Here is a 21,449-nt window from a genome sequence, read left to right as displayed (position 1 = left end):
TACCATGAAGATTTCAATACAGACCTAAAAAAAACATTATGAAGTGTCTGATACACCCTGGGCTGAGGGAAAACTGGCTCGGTCTGGATTTCTAGCTGCAAGGCTGGGATTTCCTGGACAGCTAGTATCCACAAACAATCAAACACACGAGGACCGGGTGGGGGAAGGAGGGGAGGGGGGCTGAGAGAGCAGCATTATTTCAGCTTTGAGCTTAGAGACGTGATTTTTAAAGGGCTGAACAGGAACTGGAGTTGAAATCCGAAGCAAGTACATTCCTTCCCTAGGCACTGATGGACATTGCTGTGTTTACTTTGGCGCTGTAAGAGTTTGGAGGTCAATGGCTTTGGGATGCTCCACCAAAGTTAAATGTGCAAGCACAGAAACTTGAAAAAAATACACGCCAACGTGAAAGTCTGCATTAAAAACCCAGAAACAGCAACCTGACACCACTGGAAGAATGCTGCGCTTTTTTATGAGAACCTTTTGCTAATCATAGCGCCTCCCAATGATCTCATGCCTTATCCTGGCTATATTCCAACACACAATTTCATTAACCCAGGTACTGCAGGTGATAAAACTCATTTTTTCCTAAAGAGACAGCTAAAAAGTACCAGTTATACATTTATGAAGTACCAGCAATCAAAATTATGGATTTTCTAAAAGGTTTTTAACTACTTTTATTGAAAGGAAAATAGCTGTCTCAGACTTTTGTGACACTATTGCCAGCAATAATTTTTTGCATTTAGACAGTGCTGTAATATGGCTAGCCCTGTCAATAAATGTGTGAAACAAAGGTGAGCGTCCTTCTTTAAAAGAAGAACTCTAATTTCACATAAGAAATCATACTGTGCCAGCATTCGTGGAATGGCCATAAACATAACAGGATGGGCACAGAGACGCGAAACCAAAACACACACAACCATCAAATGTCCACACACCCACACAGACACTCAGACCTTTTACACAAAAATGTACACATATCCTTAGACGAACAAGCGTCCAACGCCCTTTAAGGTAAAATGTGCATACAATACTCTTAAAATAATATACAATCTAACCGCTTAAAATGTAAATGCTCAAAACTCTTAAGAAAACACATATAGAAAAGCCATAAAAACATAAAGCTACCATTGAAAAGCCAAGGCTCTTGAAAAACTTGTAAACTACATCTTAACAGAACAGTTCGAAAGCCTTAAAAAAAATACACACAACTAAGTTTAAAAAAAAAAAATGAAACACGCAACAGGCCCTTGATGGTATAAAACATCCACATGCAAAAGCCTTAGTAACAAAACACACAAATTCTTCAAAAAACACACACTCCCCGCATTCTTTAAAAAAACTGAGCCATACATCTTCTAAGAGACAAAAAGGCTGAAACTAGTAGTCAAACGACAGCTTGGGGGTTACCGCTGGGTCAAGTCAGACATTACCTCATACTTTCTCCACGCTAGGTCACCAGAGGGCAGTGTGGTATTTAAGACACTGACCTCTCAGGCAAACCGCGGCGCGAGAAGCCTTGAACTTCTGAGCGACGTCGGGAAGTTTAAATAAGAGTGCCATAAAATAATAAAAGGCAGCTTCCAGATTTGAACTTCGGCTCGGAAAACCCGCATTCAGTCGCTCTTTCATCGCGGAACATAGCTGCGTTTTAGAGCACCGGTCCCGCGTGCCATTCCCACTTGACGAACAGCTTGAAGCGCCTCAGCGCGTGGATTTCTTTTCACATAACTCCGTGACAGACGTAAAAACAAAAAGAAACGTACACAAGGTGTTATTTACCCTAGCTACCACCGTGGCTCGAACCCGCCAGAGCTCTGGAGTGCAGACATTTTTTCCACAGAACATTTTGACATGCAAATGATAGCAATTAATGTGTTTGAAACAATTTATGATTTCCGGCCTACTTCAACATGTATTAGCATATACCTGGTTCCTTTTAACATGCACTTTGTTTTTCCAAAACCACAAACATAGTTGCTGGAATTTCATGTGGAAGTGCTTAAGGGGTTGAAAGTTAACACCTTTGTGAGCTGCGCAGCCTCACAGTTGCTGCTAAACAAAAGGCTCTTTGTAGAAGCTTTCTCGAAATGTTTTCTTAACATGTTCCAAGTAGTTTTAGGCAGGCAACTAAAGTAAACAAGATGTTACCATGATAAAAACACTTGTGAAAACATTACCGGCTGCACTTATAAGTCAGTCTCCTGCACATAAACTTTACCAAATTTCTTAAAAAGTAATTCGGTTCAGCGACAGTTGTTTCTTGTTGCAAGTTATTACACTTCCTTTAAAATTAAAGGTTTGTGATTTTATATAAAGAGCAGAGGTGTAAGACTACAGTGGTTATTAAAACACCATAATTCAGAGCCAGCAGCTCGGTTGTGCCTCAGACTTCAGAAGAACGCCCTTTAACAGAAGTTGCACTTGTACTGCGATACCAATCTATAATTTAAAACGGATCTGCGGATTGGATTTAGCTTAAACTGCCAAACTGACAGCCGCAGTGGCAAGGGGAGCCCGGCTGAGGGCAAGGGAAGCAGGCAGGACTGGCCCTAAACTCTGCTCGGGCGGCGCTGCTCTGGGGGCAACCCCTGCTTCCACGAGGAGACACTCCCGGCCATGCTGTCAAGGCATCATGCCCACTGGTATGTCCAGCAGAGCCCTTGTGACCCCTGGATTCTAGCGCCAAGAAGGCAGTGGGAGGAACCGAATGCACTTGCTTTTTCGGGTTTTCACTTCATGACCTTTCCCAAGCCCTTCAGCCACAATCAGTTAGTTGTTGAGGGTTCAAGGGCACGGCAAAGGTGAAGCTTGCGATGTTATGGGGTGGACGTGGGACAGAAGGGTCAAACAGGGCGTGAGGTCACTTCAGCTACCTCGGTCACTTGGGTGAAACAAAGTTCATGTTCCCTGGTGTCTGTTCCGAGTCTAGGAGTGACTGAGACAATGGGGAACTGTCACAAATTCTTAGATATGTTGCAATGGGGTTATAGGTGACTTCATTAGCTCAGTTCTACAATCTGCAGGCTGAAGTGAGGATGGAGGGAATATATTTGTATAATAGCATTTCTATCTAGGGATTGTTCAGGCCCTATATGGGGGACGTTTGTAGTATGCCTGGTCATGGCTCTACTGTACACAAAGCTACCACTGTAAAAGCACACCTTTAATACGCTAACTAAAAAAGCCCAGCAAAGGAGAGAGTGATTAAATGACCCTGGAGGAGATATTTCTTTCTCGCCCACCTGAAACCATCTAACGTAGAGTTCTGTTATTAAGAAACTATGTTGTTGCAGTAGAGAAGTTCACTTTCAAGCGCTCTTATCAAGGCCCATTTAATGAGATGGATGCATAACCTGAAGGCCACACTTTCACATTCTGGTAAAGGGGATTCAGCCTTTCATCCATGTCCGATTCACAAAATAAGTAACACTATCAGGGTGATATTACCACTTGGAAATTACTAGGATATGAAACAGTAAATCGACATACAGACAGACAGACAGACAGACACACACACACACAAAAACCAGGGTTACAGGGACCTTATTATTATGCTCAGATTTTACTCATACAAAATCACTGAAAATCAGCAGTTGTATTTACCTGAACTAACTATAACTTATGCCCCTGCAATGCACTGCTTATGACTTTACATATTAAATCACTCATGACAGGGTCACTGACATCACTGATGACATCATCCTGTGACACTGTTTTGTAAATGTTTCTGAGACTTAAAGATATATACTAAGTTACAGCATAAGTTAAGTTACTACTTGTTCTGTACTAGTAATTAGTCATACTATTTCTAATATATCTTAACTGAGTGGCTGTCTGACTATCAGTGTGAGAGTGGATGCCTGAGTGGCTTGTAGGGGTGTGTGAGTGGCTGTATGGACATGTTAGTGGGTGTGTGAGTAGTTGTATGGGCGAGTGAGTGGCTGTCAGTTTCTGTATGGGTGATTGAGTGAGTGGGTGAGTGGCTATAATAGTATATGAGTGGGTGGGTGAGTGGCTATAATGGTATATGAGTGGGTGTGTAAATGTATGTATGTCTGGATGGATGGATGTGTGAGTGAGTGGGTGCATTAGTGGCTGTATGGGTGAGTTAGTGGGTGTGTGTGTGGCAGTATGAGTGAGTGGTTGTGTGAGTGGCTCTATGCTTGAGTGATTGGTTGTGAGAGTACTGGTAGGGGTCTGTAAATGAGTAATGTGAGGGGTTGAGTGGGTGTAGGAGAGGTTCTATGGGGGTGTGAGTAGCTCCGTGGAGGATGTCATCAGTGATGTCATTTGAGATGCCACCAGTGATGTCATTTGAGATGCCACCAGTGATGTCATTTGAGATGTCATCAGTAATTTCACCGAATAGGTCATGAGTGATGCAATATGTGAGGTCATAAGCAGTGCATTGTGGGGCATAAATTATAGTTAGCTCAGGTAACTATAACTGCTGAATTTCACTAGTTTTGAATGAGTGAAATCTGAGCGTAACTGTAACGTCCATGTAACCTTTCATTTTTTTCTGTAAATTTCTAGTTTTTAAAATTCTATTTTCTAGCTATAATGTCCCTGTAACCTTTAGTTTATTCAATGAATTTCAACGTTTTTCTAAACTTTTTATTTCCTAACTGTATTCTCTAACCTTTGCAAGTGGGTGTGCGAGTAGCTGTATGGGTCTGTGTGTGGGTGTGTTTGTGACTGTATGGGTGTATGCATGGCTGAGTAAGTGGAAGAATGAGTGCCTATGTGGATCTGTGAGTGGGTGCGTGTGTGTCTGAGTGTGTCTGGATGCGCAAGTGTCTGAGTGGGTCTGTCAGTGTGTGCTTGAGTGTGAGCAGGTGTGTGAGTTGGTGCATCAGTCTCTGGATGTGAGAGTTGATGCAGGAGCATCTTTGAATGTCTGTGATTGGATGGATGAGTGAGTGCGTATCAGAGTGAGTCAGTGGGCGCATGAGTGTGAGTGGGTGTGCAAGTGTCTGACTGGGTCTCTGAGACGATGCATAAATATCTGAGTAGGTATGTGAGTAATGTGCATCTCAGTGGGTCTGTGTATGGTGTTTTATTCTGCTTCTTTCTGCTCGTTTATGACCTTTATTCTGCCTTTTGCTACTCGTTTCGGACGTTTATTTTGCCTCTTTCTGCTTATTTCTGACCTTTGTTCTGCTCCTTTCTGCTCGTTGATTACCTTTATTCTGTCTCTTTCTGCTTGTTTCTCACCTTTAGTTTGCCTCTTTCTGCTCGCTGCAGACCTTTATATTGCCTCTTTCTACTCATTTCTGACCTTTATTCTGCCCCTTTCTGCTCATTTCTGACCTTTATTCTGCTTTTGTGTTCATTTCGGACCATTATTTTGCCTCCTTCTACTCGCCCCCCTCCCCAGGACCGTACATTGCTCTCACAGACAGGGAGCTGCTAAACATGCAGATCGCGGTCTGTGAGATTGATCCTTTCATCTGTTTCGCTGCCCACTTGACAGCAGGCAGAGAAACAGATGAAAACAATGCTTTCAGCAAGCGGGAGCAGTTTCACAGCTCTTGCTTGCTGAGAGCTGAGTGTTTGCTCTGACTTGGCAGAAGCTGTCAATGCTCCTGCCAAGTCAGAGCAAACAGCTATGTAACGGGGGTGGGCACCCCGGGACATAGCAGGAGCCGACACTCGGGGGGGGGGGGGGGGTATGGGCTGTCCCCAGGGCCATTATTGGCTCCAGGAGGGGGGGGAGGGGGGCGCGTGACCCCCTACTTTGATCTGCACAGGCTGATCCTGGGGTGCATGGCTCCCACTTCTATTCATTTCGTAGGCTCTGGGGAGGTGGTTGTCTTCGGGACTCGGAGGGCCTGTGAGGCCCCCCTCAAATTTTTCTGTTTTCTGCCCCAGGGAGGTGGTGGTCCCCAGGGCATCAGACAACCCCCAGAAGGGAGGTCCGCATGACCTTCCTCCTTTTTTCAAATAAAGCCCTGACGGAGGTGGTTGTCCCCGGAGCTCGCTTGAGTCCTCGGAGGGGGCTATGTGTGCCCCCTCCATTATAATAATAATGCCCCAGGGAGGTGGCGGTTCCCCGGGCTAATAAGACCCAAGGAGAGGGTGCCCCATGTGCCTCCGTCCTTTCGTTTATTCAATGCCTGCAAGCCCCAGGGACTTGACCCATCCTGGGGTTGATTAAAACAAGCACAAGAGACCCCGCTTTTTTTTCTCAATTATGCTGCGAATTTGCGCATCAAACCACAAAATTGCTTCAAAATTGCAAAAAACAAGGTTTTCAATCCACAGCTGGGTTTCTCCGGGACCCCACCACCACACCTAGGAGGTCAGGGTATTCCTACCCTGCCCAGTTTCTTTATTTTAAACGTTTTTTGTGGGACTCGGCTGAAGCAGAGTCCCAAGATGGCTGCCAACACTTCCTGGTTGAAGTGTTGTCAGCCAATCAGATTTTAGCAGGAGACTGTCGGATCCACGGAGGATCTGTGCCCCCAAATATAAAAATGTGGATTTCAGTTAATATCTCTAAAGCTACTGAATAGATTCACACCAAGCTATCCACAGACACTACTTAGGACCAAGATCTAACTACGTGTTAAATTTGGTGTAATTCCATTAAGTGGTTCGGGCTGTAGTCCTCTTCAAAAACCCTATGGGAATTAACAGGAGGAAAATGCGTTTTGGGAACCAAACTTTATCTCGGCCACTGCTTCACAGATCCCACCGAAACTTTCCAGATAGCTACTGAAGTAAGCATCACATTTGTTGGGATTTTCTTTTTTTTTAATATTCGTCAACCGGCACCAAAGATATAGGCAAGTTAAAAAAAGCATCTCCTATGGTGGAAACTCGATTCCAACTATAAAAACCTACTAGTGACCGCCAGTAGGTAATATATATATATATATATATGTATATTTGCAGTTATTACAATCTATTGGTTAGATACCAGCATTGGCACTGGAAGACATGAAATCTAGTCCTTTCCCACTTAGAAAACTGTGATCTCTGGCAACCAACCTTTTTTCTAGGTCTCAGTTCACAAATTAATGGGCACTTCCTCAGCTTCAATCATCACAATATATGAAAGGAACCAATGGGATGCTACAATATCAAGCATTAAACCAACTTTGAGAACAAAACAGGGAAGCCGTTTTCTCATGCAAACCCATCAAATAGTCACTTTGCGATGTGGATTTGGCATATCAAGCTCATATCCAAGCAGTCAGTATTCATCTTTCCCTGTAAACACCTGGCTTAACAAGGGCATGGGGTTATCCCTTAACATTTTAAGCAATATTCTACGATTAGTCTAACGATCAGATGTTTCTTGAACTGCCAAGTAAGGCAGAGTTAGCAAAACAGGAGTCTGAATCCTGCCTCTCCAGGACGCAGCAGAACCGAGGGGAGGAAGGAATATTCAAGAAACCTTTTAAGGTGACAGATGGAATATTTATGAAACAAGGGCTGTTTTCAAGCGGTCTCTGAATGCATTAACGCTAACAAACAATGCAAGAAGTATAACCCTTCCACTCAGAGCCAAAAACCTCATATGAAATCAAAATACTACAGAGAGAGAGAGTGTGTATGTGTGAGTGTGTGATTGAGCGAGAGACAAGGCAGGCTGTTACTGAATGCCACGTGCTCTTGTGATGGATCAAATGCTGAGAATTGCTTTCAATCTTCTACCATTGCTCAGAAACCTGCAGAGCTTAAGTCTTAACGCCACTGTTGAGAAATAGAATTTGTGCCTGATGCAACATGGGCCATCATCAAGTTTTCTCAATGACCATCAAGTATTGTATTCTCGGACTGAGGTCCTAAAAATCACTTTGGACTTTTTCTTTTTTTAGCAGAGGTCATTAAATAAACAGTACTACTTGTTAGCTAAGATCACGTTATGATCACAAATGTAACCTTATGCTACACCATCACACAGACTTGTAGCTCATTTTAAAGCTTTTCCAGGTATTTAACCAGGTGCTCCTGAGGATGTGTGCTTAAACAATTCCATACTTACTATTTTTTACTTTTAAATGGGCTTCTTTCTCCTTCTATAATAAACCCCGTTTCCTGTTGCTGTGCATCATGGTTCTTCAGCAGCATTTAAAAAGAACCATGTTAAGGGGGCTAAGGCACCATCACCCTGGGTTTATGGTTTAACCAGTAGACCACTCTGGAAAAAGTTTAAGGGTGCCATCTAATTTACAGCAAGCACTGTAGGAAACTGAGCAACAGGGACTACTATGTAATTCCAAGAAGTCTACACTAAAAAGGACAGCAGTGCTGATGCATGAATAAGGAACTACTCCTCATACAGAGATTCTCGATCTGACGGATTTTAAACATGTAGGAACTGCAAGAGTAAATGGAGGCAAACCAACTAAGCATCCACAGTCTATAGAAAACCACTGCACCCACTCCTCCCTTTAGAACAACAGAAACTTGTAAAGTGTGGTATGGGTTTCGCAAGCAAACTCCAAACAGCATATAATGCATAGCTTGCAAACAGCTGAGATCTATGCGAAAGCTCTGATCGAACAAAGAATTAAGACAATACGGGGATTTGATAATGGCTGATTGATTTGATATTTTTATTAGTAAAACACATCTTTCATCACTGACTGGTCACTTGGTGCTATGGGGCAACCGGAGAGAACACCCTCAATAATTCCAGCAAAACAGGGGAAGCTCATCAAAGTCTGACCCAAAAACAAAAGTAATGAGTGCTTTCCTCAAAATCCCATAGCTTCGAGTGGAAGACTCCACGAGTTAGGGTCCGACAGCTGAAGGAGCTACTACCACAGCATTCCCGTGTGATCCTCGTTCAGGCAGGAGAAGGAGATTTCCAGATCTAATAGGCCTCGGTGAGCAATGGTGCTTCAAACGATCAGCAAATATAGCAGCTCCCTAGTCTATGGTAGGAGTTGCAGACCAGGCAGAGCATTTTAAAGTGCGCACTTTACTTAAAATGCGAAGGAGCTGCTTCTGATTAGTCGGAAATATTTTAGAATATACATTTTCCAATATTTTCTGCTTGGATACAAGCTCCAGAATGTTTAAAAAAGAAAAAGTGCAACATCTGAAAATGGCTTATTTACAAAAATTCGGGTGGAACAGCTATTGAACATATATCTCACTAACCAATTTGGCAGAAGTCAAATTAAGATGTATTTATAACATGTACAGCAAACAATGTTGCAGTTGCCTGTCCATTCACTCAATAGGGTATTCATATTCAGCAATACCTCAAAGACACTCCGAAAAAAGAGATGGATGGCTTGCTGCTTGGCAATTAATTTGTTTAACTCCAAGTAATATTGGGTGTATTAGTAGAAGCAAAACATGGTATCTAATAAGCTACTTAATATAAGATGTAGACAAAAACAACATGCCGATAAGAAGGCTTATGTTACTAACTCACTCCAACAGTTTAAATTATAAAAGTACTTCTGAAGTAAAAATAGGCCTAAGATGATCTCCCTACTTGGGCCATCACTGATTAAAAGGAATTGTATATTTCTATGCGTTAGAAATTAGGGTATCAACTGAATTGCTAAGTGAGAATTACAACAAAAGCCTGGACTACAGGAAACAAATACTCTTAAAAGCAAAATTAGGGTTTACTCCAGATACATGATTTCCAGGGTGTCAAGGAATATATTGCTTTATTTTGCAGGGAACAAGTGATGCTAAGATAGTCAGAGGCTGTGTGAATAGACTTTTCCATAGCGAGAGACGACAGGTCTATCTCTAGATAAACTATGGGAAGGACATTCTTAATGTAGAGTACACCAAGAACAGACAAGTAATCACACCAGCCCTCAACAGACAAGACACTTTCTCAAATAATCAGGTTAAAATGTGGGGTGACTTAAACAGAGAAACAATAAGATATATCTGGACATTCAAGTGTTTTCTGTGAAAGATCTAATGTACAGCAGACATTAACGCAAACGTCCTTAAGTTCTTGGAAACATCAAGATCTTAAGGTACAATCATGAAGCAGGCATGACTGATTTTAATTTGCATTGAAACATTTTTTACTCTAGGCCTGTGGTTGATTAAATGCCTTTGACATTCTATTACACTAAATGAATATGAGAAGGAACATACAATGTATGTTAAAAAACACATCCACTTTCCTAAAAACACCTTAATAAAGCGGAGTAAGAGTAGACACTGTACCTTAACCTCTAGTAATGTAAGCTTATTTGATTTGAGTTTGTGAGATGCAAAGCCTATCGCCACAAGTAGCCAAGGACTACTATTTCAACAAGTACACCATAAACAGCAACAGACAAAAAACATGCGTCTCGACACAAGTAGTTTTGCACCAATTGGGAGTAACTTTCTACCTGTCAGGAAAACAAGAAAGAGACCCTAAACGAGAAACTTTGGCTACTTTATTACACACTAATGGTCCCATCCCCATGGCTAAAGTGTCCCAGTGTTAATGTGAATGTATAAGAATAATAAATGACATATCTGCCTACTGACGGAGGGTCTAAAAAAAAGAAAATAGAAAATAAAAAAAAGAGGTTCTCAGGGTAAACTTGGATACCTTTCAGTTCCAATGACTATAGCGGACTCCATCTGTAGTGTACATGGAAAAGTGATACAGAAGAAGTCATTTTCCCAGGAACCACTGAAGAGAGGTGATTGGACAAAGAGCTGAGCATATGGAGATGTACCGAATCTTTTCACTGGCAGACAAAAAACTAAGAGGTAGCTTATATTAAAAATGGATACGAGTAGTTTCTAGGTAAAATCAACCTATTCTCAAGAGAGTTTCAAAAATCTCTATCATACATGGTTAATTCAAAGATGGATACGTGCAGTAAGAGTTGCTAGAATAAGGGTGTGACAACAGAAAATATAAGGTCTGATAAAGGAAAGAATAATGCTAGGTACTCATAGATGTACTCTTAATTTGTAAGTCCAAAAATTTCAAAGTGTTCCAGACACAAGTGTTTTTCCCCGTGCCTGACCCAGGCAAACGGTTTGCTATTGGACTATCTGACTGAATAGGAGCGATGGGTGCATTTTGCTTTTTTTAAATAAATACTATTTACCCCTTCTTCTACATTCCCATTTAATCTGGGGGTGTTCTCATCAAATGCTGTGGACACATTTACTCCTACCATTTGCAGGAAGTACATTTAAATGTGTTTCTTGGGTTTGGAAATACCATGCAAAACAACTGTAAACACTTTGAAAGTTCTAGCGTTGTGGGAGTCCATATGCATTTTCATTAGTATAACCACTTCCTACCCTTCCCAATCACTAACTCACGCATCACACACAGAAGAGAGAATCACAATTCTCTTTTGCATATGGAAATCTGCTGTATTTCATGCAACATCTAGCAGCCTGAAAAACTAGAGAATCGGGTCAGCAAAACTTTAGACCGCTGACAGCTAACAACTGATCCCAATTCACAAGAACCAACACAAAAATACAAAATATACGACCCTAAAAGGGAAACAAACATGTACAATTATAAAGGGGACTCTACTGAACCGGTCTCTCTATACACAAGACCTTACTTTTAAGTCATGTCACAAAACTGATGTACTTTGACTGATCCTGAAGCACAGTGATACCATCGCCTATAATTCTGCAGGCTTTAAGGGAAACAGATTTCGGGTGTATTTATAAACATAAAAACAAAGTAAATAAAAATGTGTACTTACTTTAAAAATGACTGGAAATCGTCGCATATTGTTTCACAGCCCGGCCATTTGCAGACACCATGCCCATACAGTGGATGACTGTGCGTGTGCTCCTCATGGGACATACTGGGTGAGAAAAAGAAAACAATCAAGGTTCTAAATACCTGTTAGTTTGAGTAAGTCTGCAATCGAGCTGTGGGAAATGTATATTAAAATATCACACTCTGAAACGGGTCAATCTGCAATGCAGAAAAACGCAATCCTATTTTCTTTACTAGCAATACAGCTTGGAAACACTTATTATTTATAACATTAACAAGTGGAAAACTGTGAATAAGGTATTGTATATAAAGATATGGTCTTCTAGTAAAACAAGTTAAACTTACATGGCTGTTTACTACAATAACATTGCGTTAATACAATTACCAAAATCATTCTATCTTCATTTATCATACAATAAGGCTACTTTCCAAACAAAGTAAAATATTTTCATTACATCTTCGAAAATCCCCTCCAGTAACGTTGCGTCATTAAACTCCTTTCTTTAACAAAAAGCCGTGCCCACTGCTTGAAAGGTACCACTGTAGTATTCTGTGCTAGAGTGATATCACCCAGTGACAGAGAAGCAGGCTTGTGCGTCTAACTAACACTCTGACTGTCTGCACTGTAAGATTCCTTTCCAGAGCTCCAGCAGTTCATACCAACAAACCATGCTCCGATCCCATCACAGCATGACCACAGCCACCAGCTGCTGTGCCCAAGCAGCAAGAGCAATGACTCTGGTGCTGTGCTGCTCGTATCACCACGCCTCCAAGCCGCAGAACGTGGGGATAAGCCACAACCGCCTGGGATCCAAGGGGTTAACCACTTGTCATGATCTCAGTCTATAAGAGCTTTCATCCAGGCTACCAAGTATTCAGGGAAATGGTCTCTGTGGAGTGTAATGGTGCACCATGGCCTAAAGCAACAGGCCTTTTTATACCTCTTCTGCATTGAAACCTTTTCACTATTTGGTAGACGATTCCTATTTCTTTTTTTTACCTTAACTATGTTCAAATCTGGATATTTTATGCGAAGATCAACTTTAGATATAAAACGACTAGGCAGATGAAGGTCTATTAAGTAGTTCCCACACCTCCCACTTAGTGGAGCAGTAATGCACCAATGTGGGATTACTAACAATATGTTTAATGGCAACGTCTTCTCACCTGAGGCCACATTGAAACAAGCATTTGAAATGCAATAGGTCTCACATTTGCTATAGTTTGAGCTATTGGCATTGTAAATGACAATGCTTTTTATTTATGTTTTTTTTTTAACAGATAAAGGGCATTGTCTTTTACAATGCCAATAGCTTGAACTCTCACAAATGCTAGACCTATTGCATTGCAAATGCGTTAGGAGAGAGCCTGTCCTGCCTTTTCTTGCTGGCAAGATCAGGCAGGACAAAGCGCTTTGAGAAAATAGTGCCCGGAGGCTGTAATTAAAGCTTACCGAACACACGTAACAGGGATGTCCTCATGGGAGGTTACAACATGAAAGCAGGTGGTACTAGGAGGGACTACTAAGGCCATTGCCTAATGAAATGCTACAGTTTACAATGGACAATGACACAAGCCAATGAAAAACTGGGCAGAGCTTCACATCCATAGCTTAATACAGCATGCCTTGCAGAGCAGCGCATGCGCTGCCCAGGCTCGACCTAAAAAGCATCGACAGGGAGCCAAAGTATCAAAGCTGTAAGAAAGGAAACACCCCTGTCCGCCAGGGCAAGGCCACTCAAATGAGGAGTGTGCATACAAACTTTGTATTTCACACAGGCACTACCCTGCACCAGCTTCTGAAATTACACATGCCCAGTGTCACTGGGAGCCACTAAAACACAATACAAGTGGAAGGGTGCAGCAAAGGGTGTAGCTCCCATCCCCAGCTTGTAAAGGATGCATTACAATGTTACTAGACACTGACAGCAAGTGGTAACCATTTGCAAGTGGAAGGTGCCCATTTTAATAGATTTCCGTAAGCGCGTTCATGCTGCCTACATCTGGCGGAGCAGATAGCGGCTCCATGGGCCTCTGCTTGCTGCCCGATCGCTCAATTTTTGCCATCGGCCACTTTTTGTGCTGTGGGTTTAGGAAACTAACTGCTGAGGTAGAGGTCCACTGTCCCTTGTGTCACACTATCCTTGTATTTGCTGCTGAGCACATTTAAAAGAACCAGCAGATTCGAACTTCATTAGTTTCAAAGAGATGGGCCTTGTACACCTTTTAGTCACTTTCCCTGCATCCGATTGGTTCAACCGGTGCAGAGCAACCACCTGGTTTTATTACAACAATGCGCTGTGCAAAACCAGCCGGGTGCTGTGAGCAGGCAGGTTCTGTCATGTGCCCCCAAGTCATAAAATGAACAAGCAATAAAACATAAGAACACATGCATCATTTTATGCACTCTGGAATTCTGATGCTTTCTTGCAAAAAGGTAACTTTTCTGTCTGAGCACCTTCCTTCCAACATTATCCTTTGACACACAATTTTACATCACATCATTTATTTTGGGGTAAACATTTCATAGAGATTAATGCAAAACTCGCAGAGGCATACCTGCACATTTTCCAACAGGGCTGCATCTGAGAGAAGAAAACTGATCTAAAGACAAAAAGAAACCCCTATTGCTTTGAAAGTACTTTGTTGAACAGGTTGTTAAAAAATAAACAACAGAATTTCTAGGACTCGATATGAACTAAAATAGCTCTTTGAACCTCAGAGGAGAAAACAATAAAAATGGCAGCAGATGGCGCCTCCACACAGCATGCAGTGTGCAGTGTGCCAAGCTGCTCCGATACCTGTCCACGCAGAAATTAATCTCCATCATATTACCCCATGCTGAGCGCGTCAACTGAAGGGCACAACCACGTTTAGCTAAATCATGTGCAATCACAACATTGTCTTGTTTTTTTCTATTCCCCAAACATTTCTAACGCCAGAGAGCCCGCATATCTTCATTCTCTAAATTGTGTAAGCCAGCAGCAAAACCTTTTTTAAGATCCCACCGGAAGAAGCGACAAGCCACGGGCATGCACACTTCTTTATTAGGATATTCTGTAACTGAAAGTAATGTAAACACTTTCTCTTTTTGGTGCAGCCGTTGCTATGGCATCTGCCGGTTTCTGTTTACTGAACATGAAAAAAAAGTCACACAAAGTCTGAGCTGGCATGTACAAGAAAGTCAGAGAGCGAGTGTCACGACTCAAAAAAACGGAAAGCTTTGTATGAGAAAAAAAAACGCACAGTGCTGTACTGTAAAATGGGCGTGCAGCACTTTTTACACATTAAAATATGAACGCTAAGGGTGTGCACTTGTATGGCTTCTAATCCAAACATAAGGCACCCGGCAACATAGGACTGACTGTCTCTGATCACAGAAGCTGTGGGGCCGATTGTCTAATTGTATGGCATGGAATAATGCTCTCTATTGTATACATGCAGTCTGAGGTCACACTGCATCGTGAGGATTTACACCCGGATGACAATGTGCACCTGTGCACAGTGTAATAGAGCATGCATCTACCTGCTGAGCACGAGGCGAGCCAGGGGTCACAAGGGTCAGGCACTCTTGTAACCCAGGAAGGAGCAAAGGAAACTCGAGAGCGCCACGTTTACACCCATGCAATATGGTTTCATCCTCGATAAAAGCTGTGCCCCAGACTTCCTACTTTTACACAGCAGGGCTGTATATATTACAGTTATGCAATAAGCTTTAAAGTAAACATGCCCGGTTCACTCTGCAATATTATGATAAACCAGGCCGATGCTCCCAAGTAACTATCTGTTGCCTTCTGCCAATATTACAATTGCCTCACTGCGCCGTGAGAGGCAGGGTGTGGGATACAGGAGTGTAATAAGAAGACCCTTCACAAAGCGTAGAACCACCACCAAGTCAAAAGATCATGGTGGATGGTCCACCACTCTACAAGGCGGGAGGAGGCGATGGCCCCTGCCCCATTTTAAGAACCTCTCGTGCCTTTCCAGCATCAGGACTGCAGAGCAGGCAGCATATTTCATGCACCTGCTTAGTACACGTTTTTGTTTAGAGAGAAAAATAAAAACTTCCAAAGTGAGGTTTTTTTTTTTTTAATTGCTCCCACATGCAGGGTGTTTTGATGACAGCCATCACTGATGGTTTACACAGACAGGGAGCAAAACACCCTGCAAGCTGGAGCATTAAAAATAAAAAAATCTCTACCTTTAGGAGTTTTTTTCTCTCTAAACAAAAAAGAGCCCAGATCATAAGTTTACTCTGGCAGTGCAAGTGGAGGCTCCCCAATGCAATCCTGCTGCTTCACAGACTGAACAGACCAGGGAATAGAAGTTTGGTTTGGAGGGAGTTGGGCGGTAAATGAGGGAGGAGAAGCACTGACAATTTATTGGGGTGCTTCCATTCTGCCAACCTCTACATCAAGCCCTTTGTGGCTGCTGTCAAGCTTTTTGCATAGTCGTTACTATTCTCAAAGCACACAACAATCTACGCCTACAAAAGGTATATGTAAAGGTTAGTGAACATCTTCACAGCATGGGGGATTCTTCAGTTGGGAAATAGAAAAAAATAAAAATCACATTTACAAATGCACTTTTTGCCATAACTTGGTCTACAGAATGTGCACCGGTGTGTGATAGCTGGCGAAGACGTTGCGCACTCTGTGTGCCCTCCTCAATCCTGTTGAGATGCCCTAAAAGTCAGCAACTTATAGAAATCCATATATTTATGTTTTGTACCTGCTCGGCTCAGCACATCATACTAAAGACAAAAAGCAAAAGAACACAAGCAAGGCTGCTCAGCCATTTGCTGAGGGTGGAGTTCTAGTCAGCTTCAGAACCTGCATCTCCCAGAAAGCAAGCTGTGTGATGTAGGGTGCTGAGAATTAAAATCTTCTGTTTACACTACATTGACCACAGCACTACAGGCAACTGCTACGATGCATTTCTATGAATGGGACAGATTGCCATATGGATGCAGACACTGAACAAGCTGTACAACTCTCGGCGACAAGTGCCTGGGGGACTGTCCTACATTAGCGCCACCTGTGCTGCGGAAACCGTGCTCCGCAGACAAAATGTCATTTAAGGGACTTTTGTGGGTTTTTTTCTAGTGTTCACACAAAGAAAACTAGTTCAGAGATTTTTCTGACCAGCGGATCTATTAGTTAGTGCCCAAAAAATCCCCACAGAAAAAATAATCTTCTTCGCTCAGGCGGACTTGAAAACAAATTAATAATTTGCCATCGCAGACTGCAGGTATTTTAATAGGAATAGGTTTCACGATATGTAGTGCATTAAACAACACAGTGAAACACAGAAAATCAGGAATCCTTATAGAAGGAACCTTTGCATTCTTGTAAATCGCCTAATTGCTTACATAATTTACATCAGAGCAGTGCATGTATATGGGAGATGTACAAAAAAATGAATTGAACAAATATAACATAACATGTTTATCTGCAAAGCGCACGTTTACCCAGAAGGGTATCTTGGTGCTGAATAACAGATGTTTATTGTTACCAAACTCAAAGGTACTCATTTTATCGACCCTTAGAAGGATGAAAGGCTGCAGGGATTTGAACCTGTGACCATGAGTTCTAACACAGACACGGTGCCACTAGATCCTGCCTATCAACCTTTAACTCAGAAAGTTCAATATCTAACTTTTGCCATGTAGGAATAAAACTGTTGCAAAACAGGTGGCGCTGGAGCATACAGTCCTTGAGAAGATTTCCATGAAGATGTCAACAGTTTGTTATCTGACTGCTCATTTGTGGGCTTATGAATGAATACGCGAATGCAAAATAAGGGGCAACCAAAAGCGTGACAAGGCACATTGTACACTACAGAGTAGAAACAACCATGCACACTTTCATTTCTTGGACATTCTACATAAAAGACTGTTCTTTACTAGTGGTGTAAGATATTCGCGTCACTTAGTGAAATTTCGGCAAAAGGACGTGAAATGCTTATCAATCATTTTGAGGTATATTTTACACCGAAAAACACCCTTGGGTCAACTTTTTTGAAGCCAAGATGCATTTGGCGCTAATAACTGGGCAAAAAATAAAAAATAAAAAGCACCGAGAACAGCTGCTTGCGTTCTGATTCTGTGTGTACGCTGTAGATTTTTACCTCAAATGGTTAGTAAATAACGCGCAGTGGCATAACGGTTTAACTTCTGGCATTTGAGTAACGTGAAATTTCGAAAATGATGCCAGCGCAATTCACATCTCACCAAAGCCCACTCTTGACTGCATTTATAAACGTCAATGCAAGAGGCAGACGGAATTGTGGGTGATCTGTCTTGAGCCTCAATCAATAAGGTCAAGGTTACTAATTGCCACACACTATGAACGGATTGATCTTTAACTACTGATAACCGGTATTGTTAATACCCAACTCGATGTTCCTCCTGTTATTGATCTCAGAAGGCTGTGAAGCGATGCATCAGGCTCCTGAACTATAGAGCTGCTGTATCAATGAACAATACCTTTCAGCCCTTGCTCATTTTTGCATGGTGGGGCATGTTTTCCTCGCTGTCAGCCTGCACAACTCTTGCCACGTCACCCTATTCAGGTCTTCTGGTCATAGAGCAACCATTTTTTTCAATTTTTGCCCTAAACGAATGACTTTTTCCCATGCGGACTCCCAACAAGCAAAGTCTACATCTTTGAAATGATGCTGACTAAATAAACGGGAGGGTTATCCCCCACAAAGAAGGTGGTAAACATCTAATCTTGGGACGACAGGCTGTGTTGCTATTTGTACGAATGGGCAGCCAGTGCCCACCTGGGCTGCACCACCTGTAAAACTCCAAGCCGCTAGCTCAGGAAATAAAAACATGCGACTGCTTATATGCACCAATGTTTCAATGAAACCACAAGGTATAGATGCCTTTCAAAACCTATTCCACGAGGAAACATGTTAATTGCTGACTCCATATGAACTACATTGGTATCCATGCTATCATTTTATATGGTAGTTTTTATGATTGAGTCCAACGCTACACATCTCATTGATATACCTGCATCTATGTGCACTATGCAAACTATACCAGGAGCTGCAGATATGCTTCCTGAACTCAAGGGAAAGACGTCTTCATCCGTTACAAATCAGTCTCCAGAAACCCACGCAGAACACTTTTCACATACTTTCTGCCCCAGAGCCCTTTCCCTCAATATCTGACTGGCAAGAGGAAAGAGGCTCTGCCTTTAGTTTACTTGCCTGCATGGGAGAGTAAGGCTGCATCGAAGAGAAACAAGGGGCGAATGTCACAGCAATGAGGGAAAGAACATTTATGTTGGCATTGCTGATCACTCGAGGCCCATGCTAATCTGCAGACTCAGTTTTTCATCTGCCTGAAAGGCAGCTTTAACTATCTGGCAAGTCTCATGTTTTTCAAAAATATTTTAACAAAAATGCATTTGTGTAAGTCTACCCTCTTTACTCATTGATCTATTCAAAAGATTTTCACTCAGTGCGTCCTCACTACTACAGCATATAGTAGTATGCAATGGGCCAGGCCACTTCAGCCATTGGCTCTTTTCATCGTGGGCTTTGAAGTTTTGCATAAAACACAGTCCACTTTAATGCCAAGTCTGCTGACCTAATCGCTGCTTTCATGATTTTGCACATTTTTTGTGCTGGTTTATTTTTGAAATATTTACACAACACCTTCATATGACTACATTTTCCCTTTTTTATTTCTTTTAATGCCCATTACCTAAGTATGAAAAAGGTATTAAAATATTGCATTCATGTGGAGGCCAGACCTATTGGTTTTGCCAATGCTTATTTTTAATCAAACCTTTGATTAAGATTTGTCTTGGTGCATTACCTAAGTTACTGGTAGTGACAGAAGTCCCAACAATGCATGGCAACATTAAAATGTGTTTCTTATGGTACTAATTTCAATGACAGAATGCACAAACTGAAGCCTTCATATTAAACACTACAAGGCAAACATGGCTCTCCATTTAAGAGCTGTCAAGCAGATAGCCAATCACTTGGACATGAGGCCAGATCAGTTTAGATACACCACATGGGAAAATTTGGTTAAAGGGCTAATGTGCGTCTGAAGTGAAATACCACACCTCGCTCTAGCCAGTACACCAGCCTGGACTGGTGGCTCAGTGGACTAATGCATCCACTACAGGGGCCAATGGTCGACCTCATGGTCACAGGTTCAAATCCCAGTGGGTTTACTCAGCCTTTTATCCATCTGAGGTCGATAAAGTGAGTACCATTGCCTTGGACAACAATAAACATCAGTTTTTCAGCAGTGAGATGCCTACAGGTGATTATGTGTTTTACAAATACGTTATGTTAATGTTTAAAGCTTTCACAATGTCCACTGCTCCTTTAGCGTTCATCTGCCATACAGATACAACCTGCTCATACCAACCGGTTTCCCTAAGTGAAAGCAAAGGTGGAAATTTCAGTCGCAAAATCACCTACATAAAACTCCTCATCATAGAAGAAAGAACACACTAGTTGTTCACACTACGACTGAACATGCCTTCTGAATTTGGATATTTAACAGATTTACTGGCAACGTCCTTCAATGGTTCTCCTCCAACCTTTCTAATTGAGAAGTTTGTTCACATGGGCACCTCCACCCAGAAGATCCCTATAACCTTCAGAGTTTCCTGGCCTCTATACTATCCCCAGTCATCTCCAACTTCTACTCGGAGGCAATTGGGGCTCACCAATAACAACATCTAAATTCACCCATATGCCCACCAATACACGTTTCCACTTGAAAGCATCATCTGCTTCAGAGAGCCAACTCCTCAAACACTCCCTGCACCTCATCCAGATCAGGATGTTCAGCACCTAGCTGAGGCTCAACCCGACCAAGAAAAAAAAAATCCTACTTGCCAAGAAGAACAAACAAGAAACAACATACGCCTGGCTTAATGACATGAACCTTGATGGCTCCAAACATCAACATTCACCCAGTGTCTAGTAAATCAGATTCACCCTAGACACCAACCTCAACCCGAAGAAACCCCTATTGCCAAGAAAACAAAGTTGGCATGGTATCAGTTTCCTATATTGAAGAGCATGAAATAATTCCTCCCAGAAAGCAACTTCGGAACTGCTATTGCTCCCAGAAAGCAACTTCAGAACTGCTGTTCAAGCCATCATAGGTTTGCATCTGGATGGTGGAAAAGCCATGCTCTATGGCCTCCCAGACTCCATGCTGCAGGGCCTGAAGAAATATGCTCCCTTTACACCCCAATCCTGATGGAGCTCTACTGGCTCACCTTGATGGCCGCACCTTCCTCAAAACCAGCTGCATCCTTTACAAAGCCATTACCACCTGCTGCAACCCCCATTTATCTGGCTGATGAGCTCACCATATCTGATCTGATGGTTCTTGGAACAACCATAGCCACGATATTATGAGACTGGAGACCAGGAAGTGTAGTGTAAAAGAGAAAAGACAAGGCAACAAGCCTTTTCCATGTATGCACCCAGGATCTGAAACAACGTCTTCGTATCGTATCAATAAGACCACCCCAGTTGAAAACACACTATGTAATGCGTTTACAGTACACAGTCTGCTACTTCTCAAATCCTGTTGACGGTATCCTTGCCTTCTGTATTTGTAAAACATGAACCTAGCCAAAGGCAGCAGATTGCTACATAGGGTCACATACGACACACAAACACATCATGAGCACGCACTGGTCAATGTAAGTATGCATCTTCCGTAGGCCAATCCACACCTCCCTGCGCTAACCGCTGAGAC

General features: G+C 42.3%; 1 protein-coding gene across 42 annotated transcripts in view; it reads right to left on the bottom strand.

Moving 5' to 3' along the window:
- The window catches only part of FOXP1 (forkhead box P1), a 1,129,017-nt gene that overhangs the window by 82,039 nt on the left and 1,025,529 nt on the right, over positions 1 to 21,449 (bottom strand). For 22 of the 42 annotated variants that reach the window (XM_085624913.1, XM_085624915.1, XM_085624917.1 and 19 more), the window contains one exon: positions 11,676 to 11,780. In XM_085624913.1, coding sequence (XP_085481039.1) covers positions 11,676 to 11,780 — 105 coding nt within the window. Of the gene's footprint in view, positions 1 to 11,675; positions 11,781 to 14,254; positions 14,300 to 21,449 lie in introns of all 42 variants that reach the window. The other 20 variants (XM_085624906.1, XM_085624905.1, XM_085624911.1 and 17 more) reach the window with 1 other exon arrangement.

Source organism: Triturus cristatus, chromosome 9 (assembly GCF_964204655.1).
Source record: "Triturus cristatus chromosome 9, aTriCri1.1, whole genome shotgun sequence".
Classification (NCBI taxonomy): domain Eukaryota; kingdom Metazoa; phylum Chordata; class Amphibia; order Caudata; family Salamandridae; genus Triturus; species Triturus cristatus.
The sequence above is the reverse complement of the archived record's forward strand: the minus strand, read 5'-3'. Positions and strand labels throughout refer to the sequence as shown.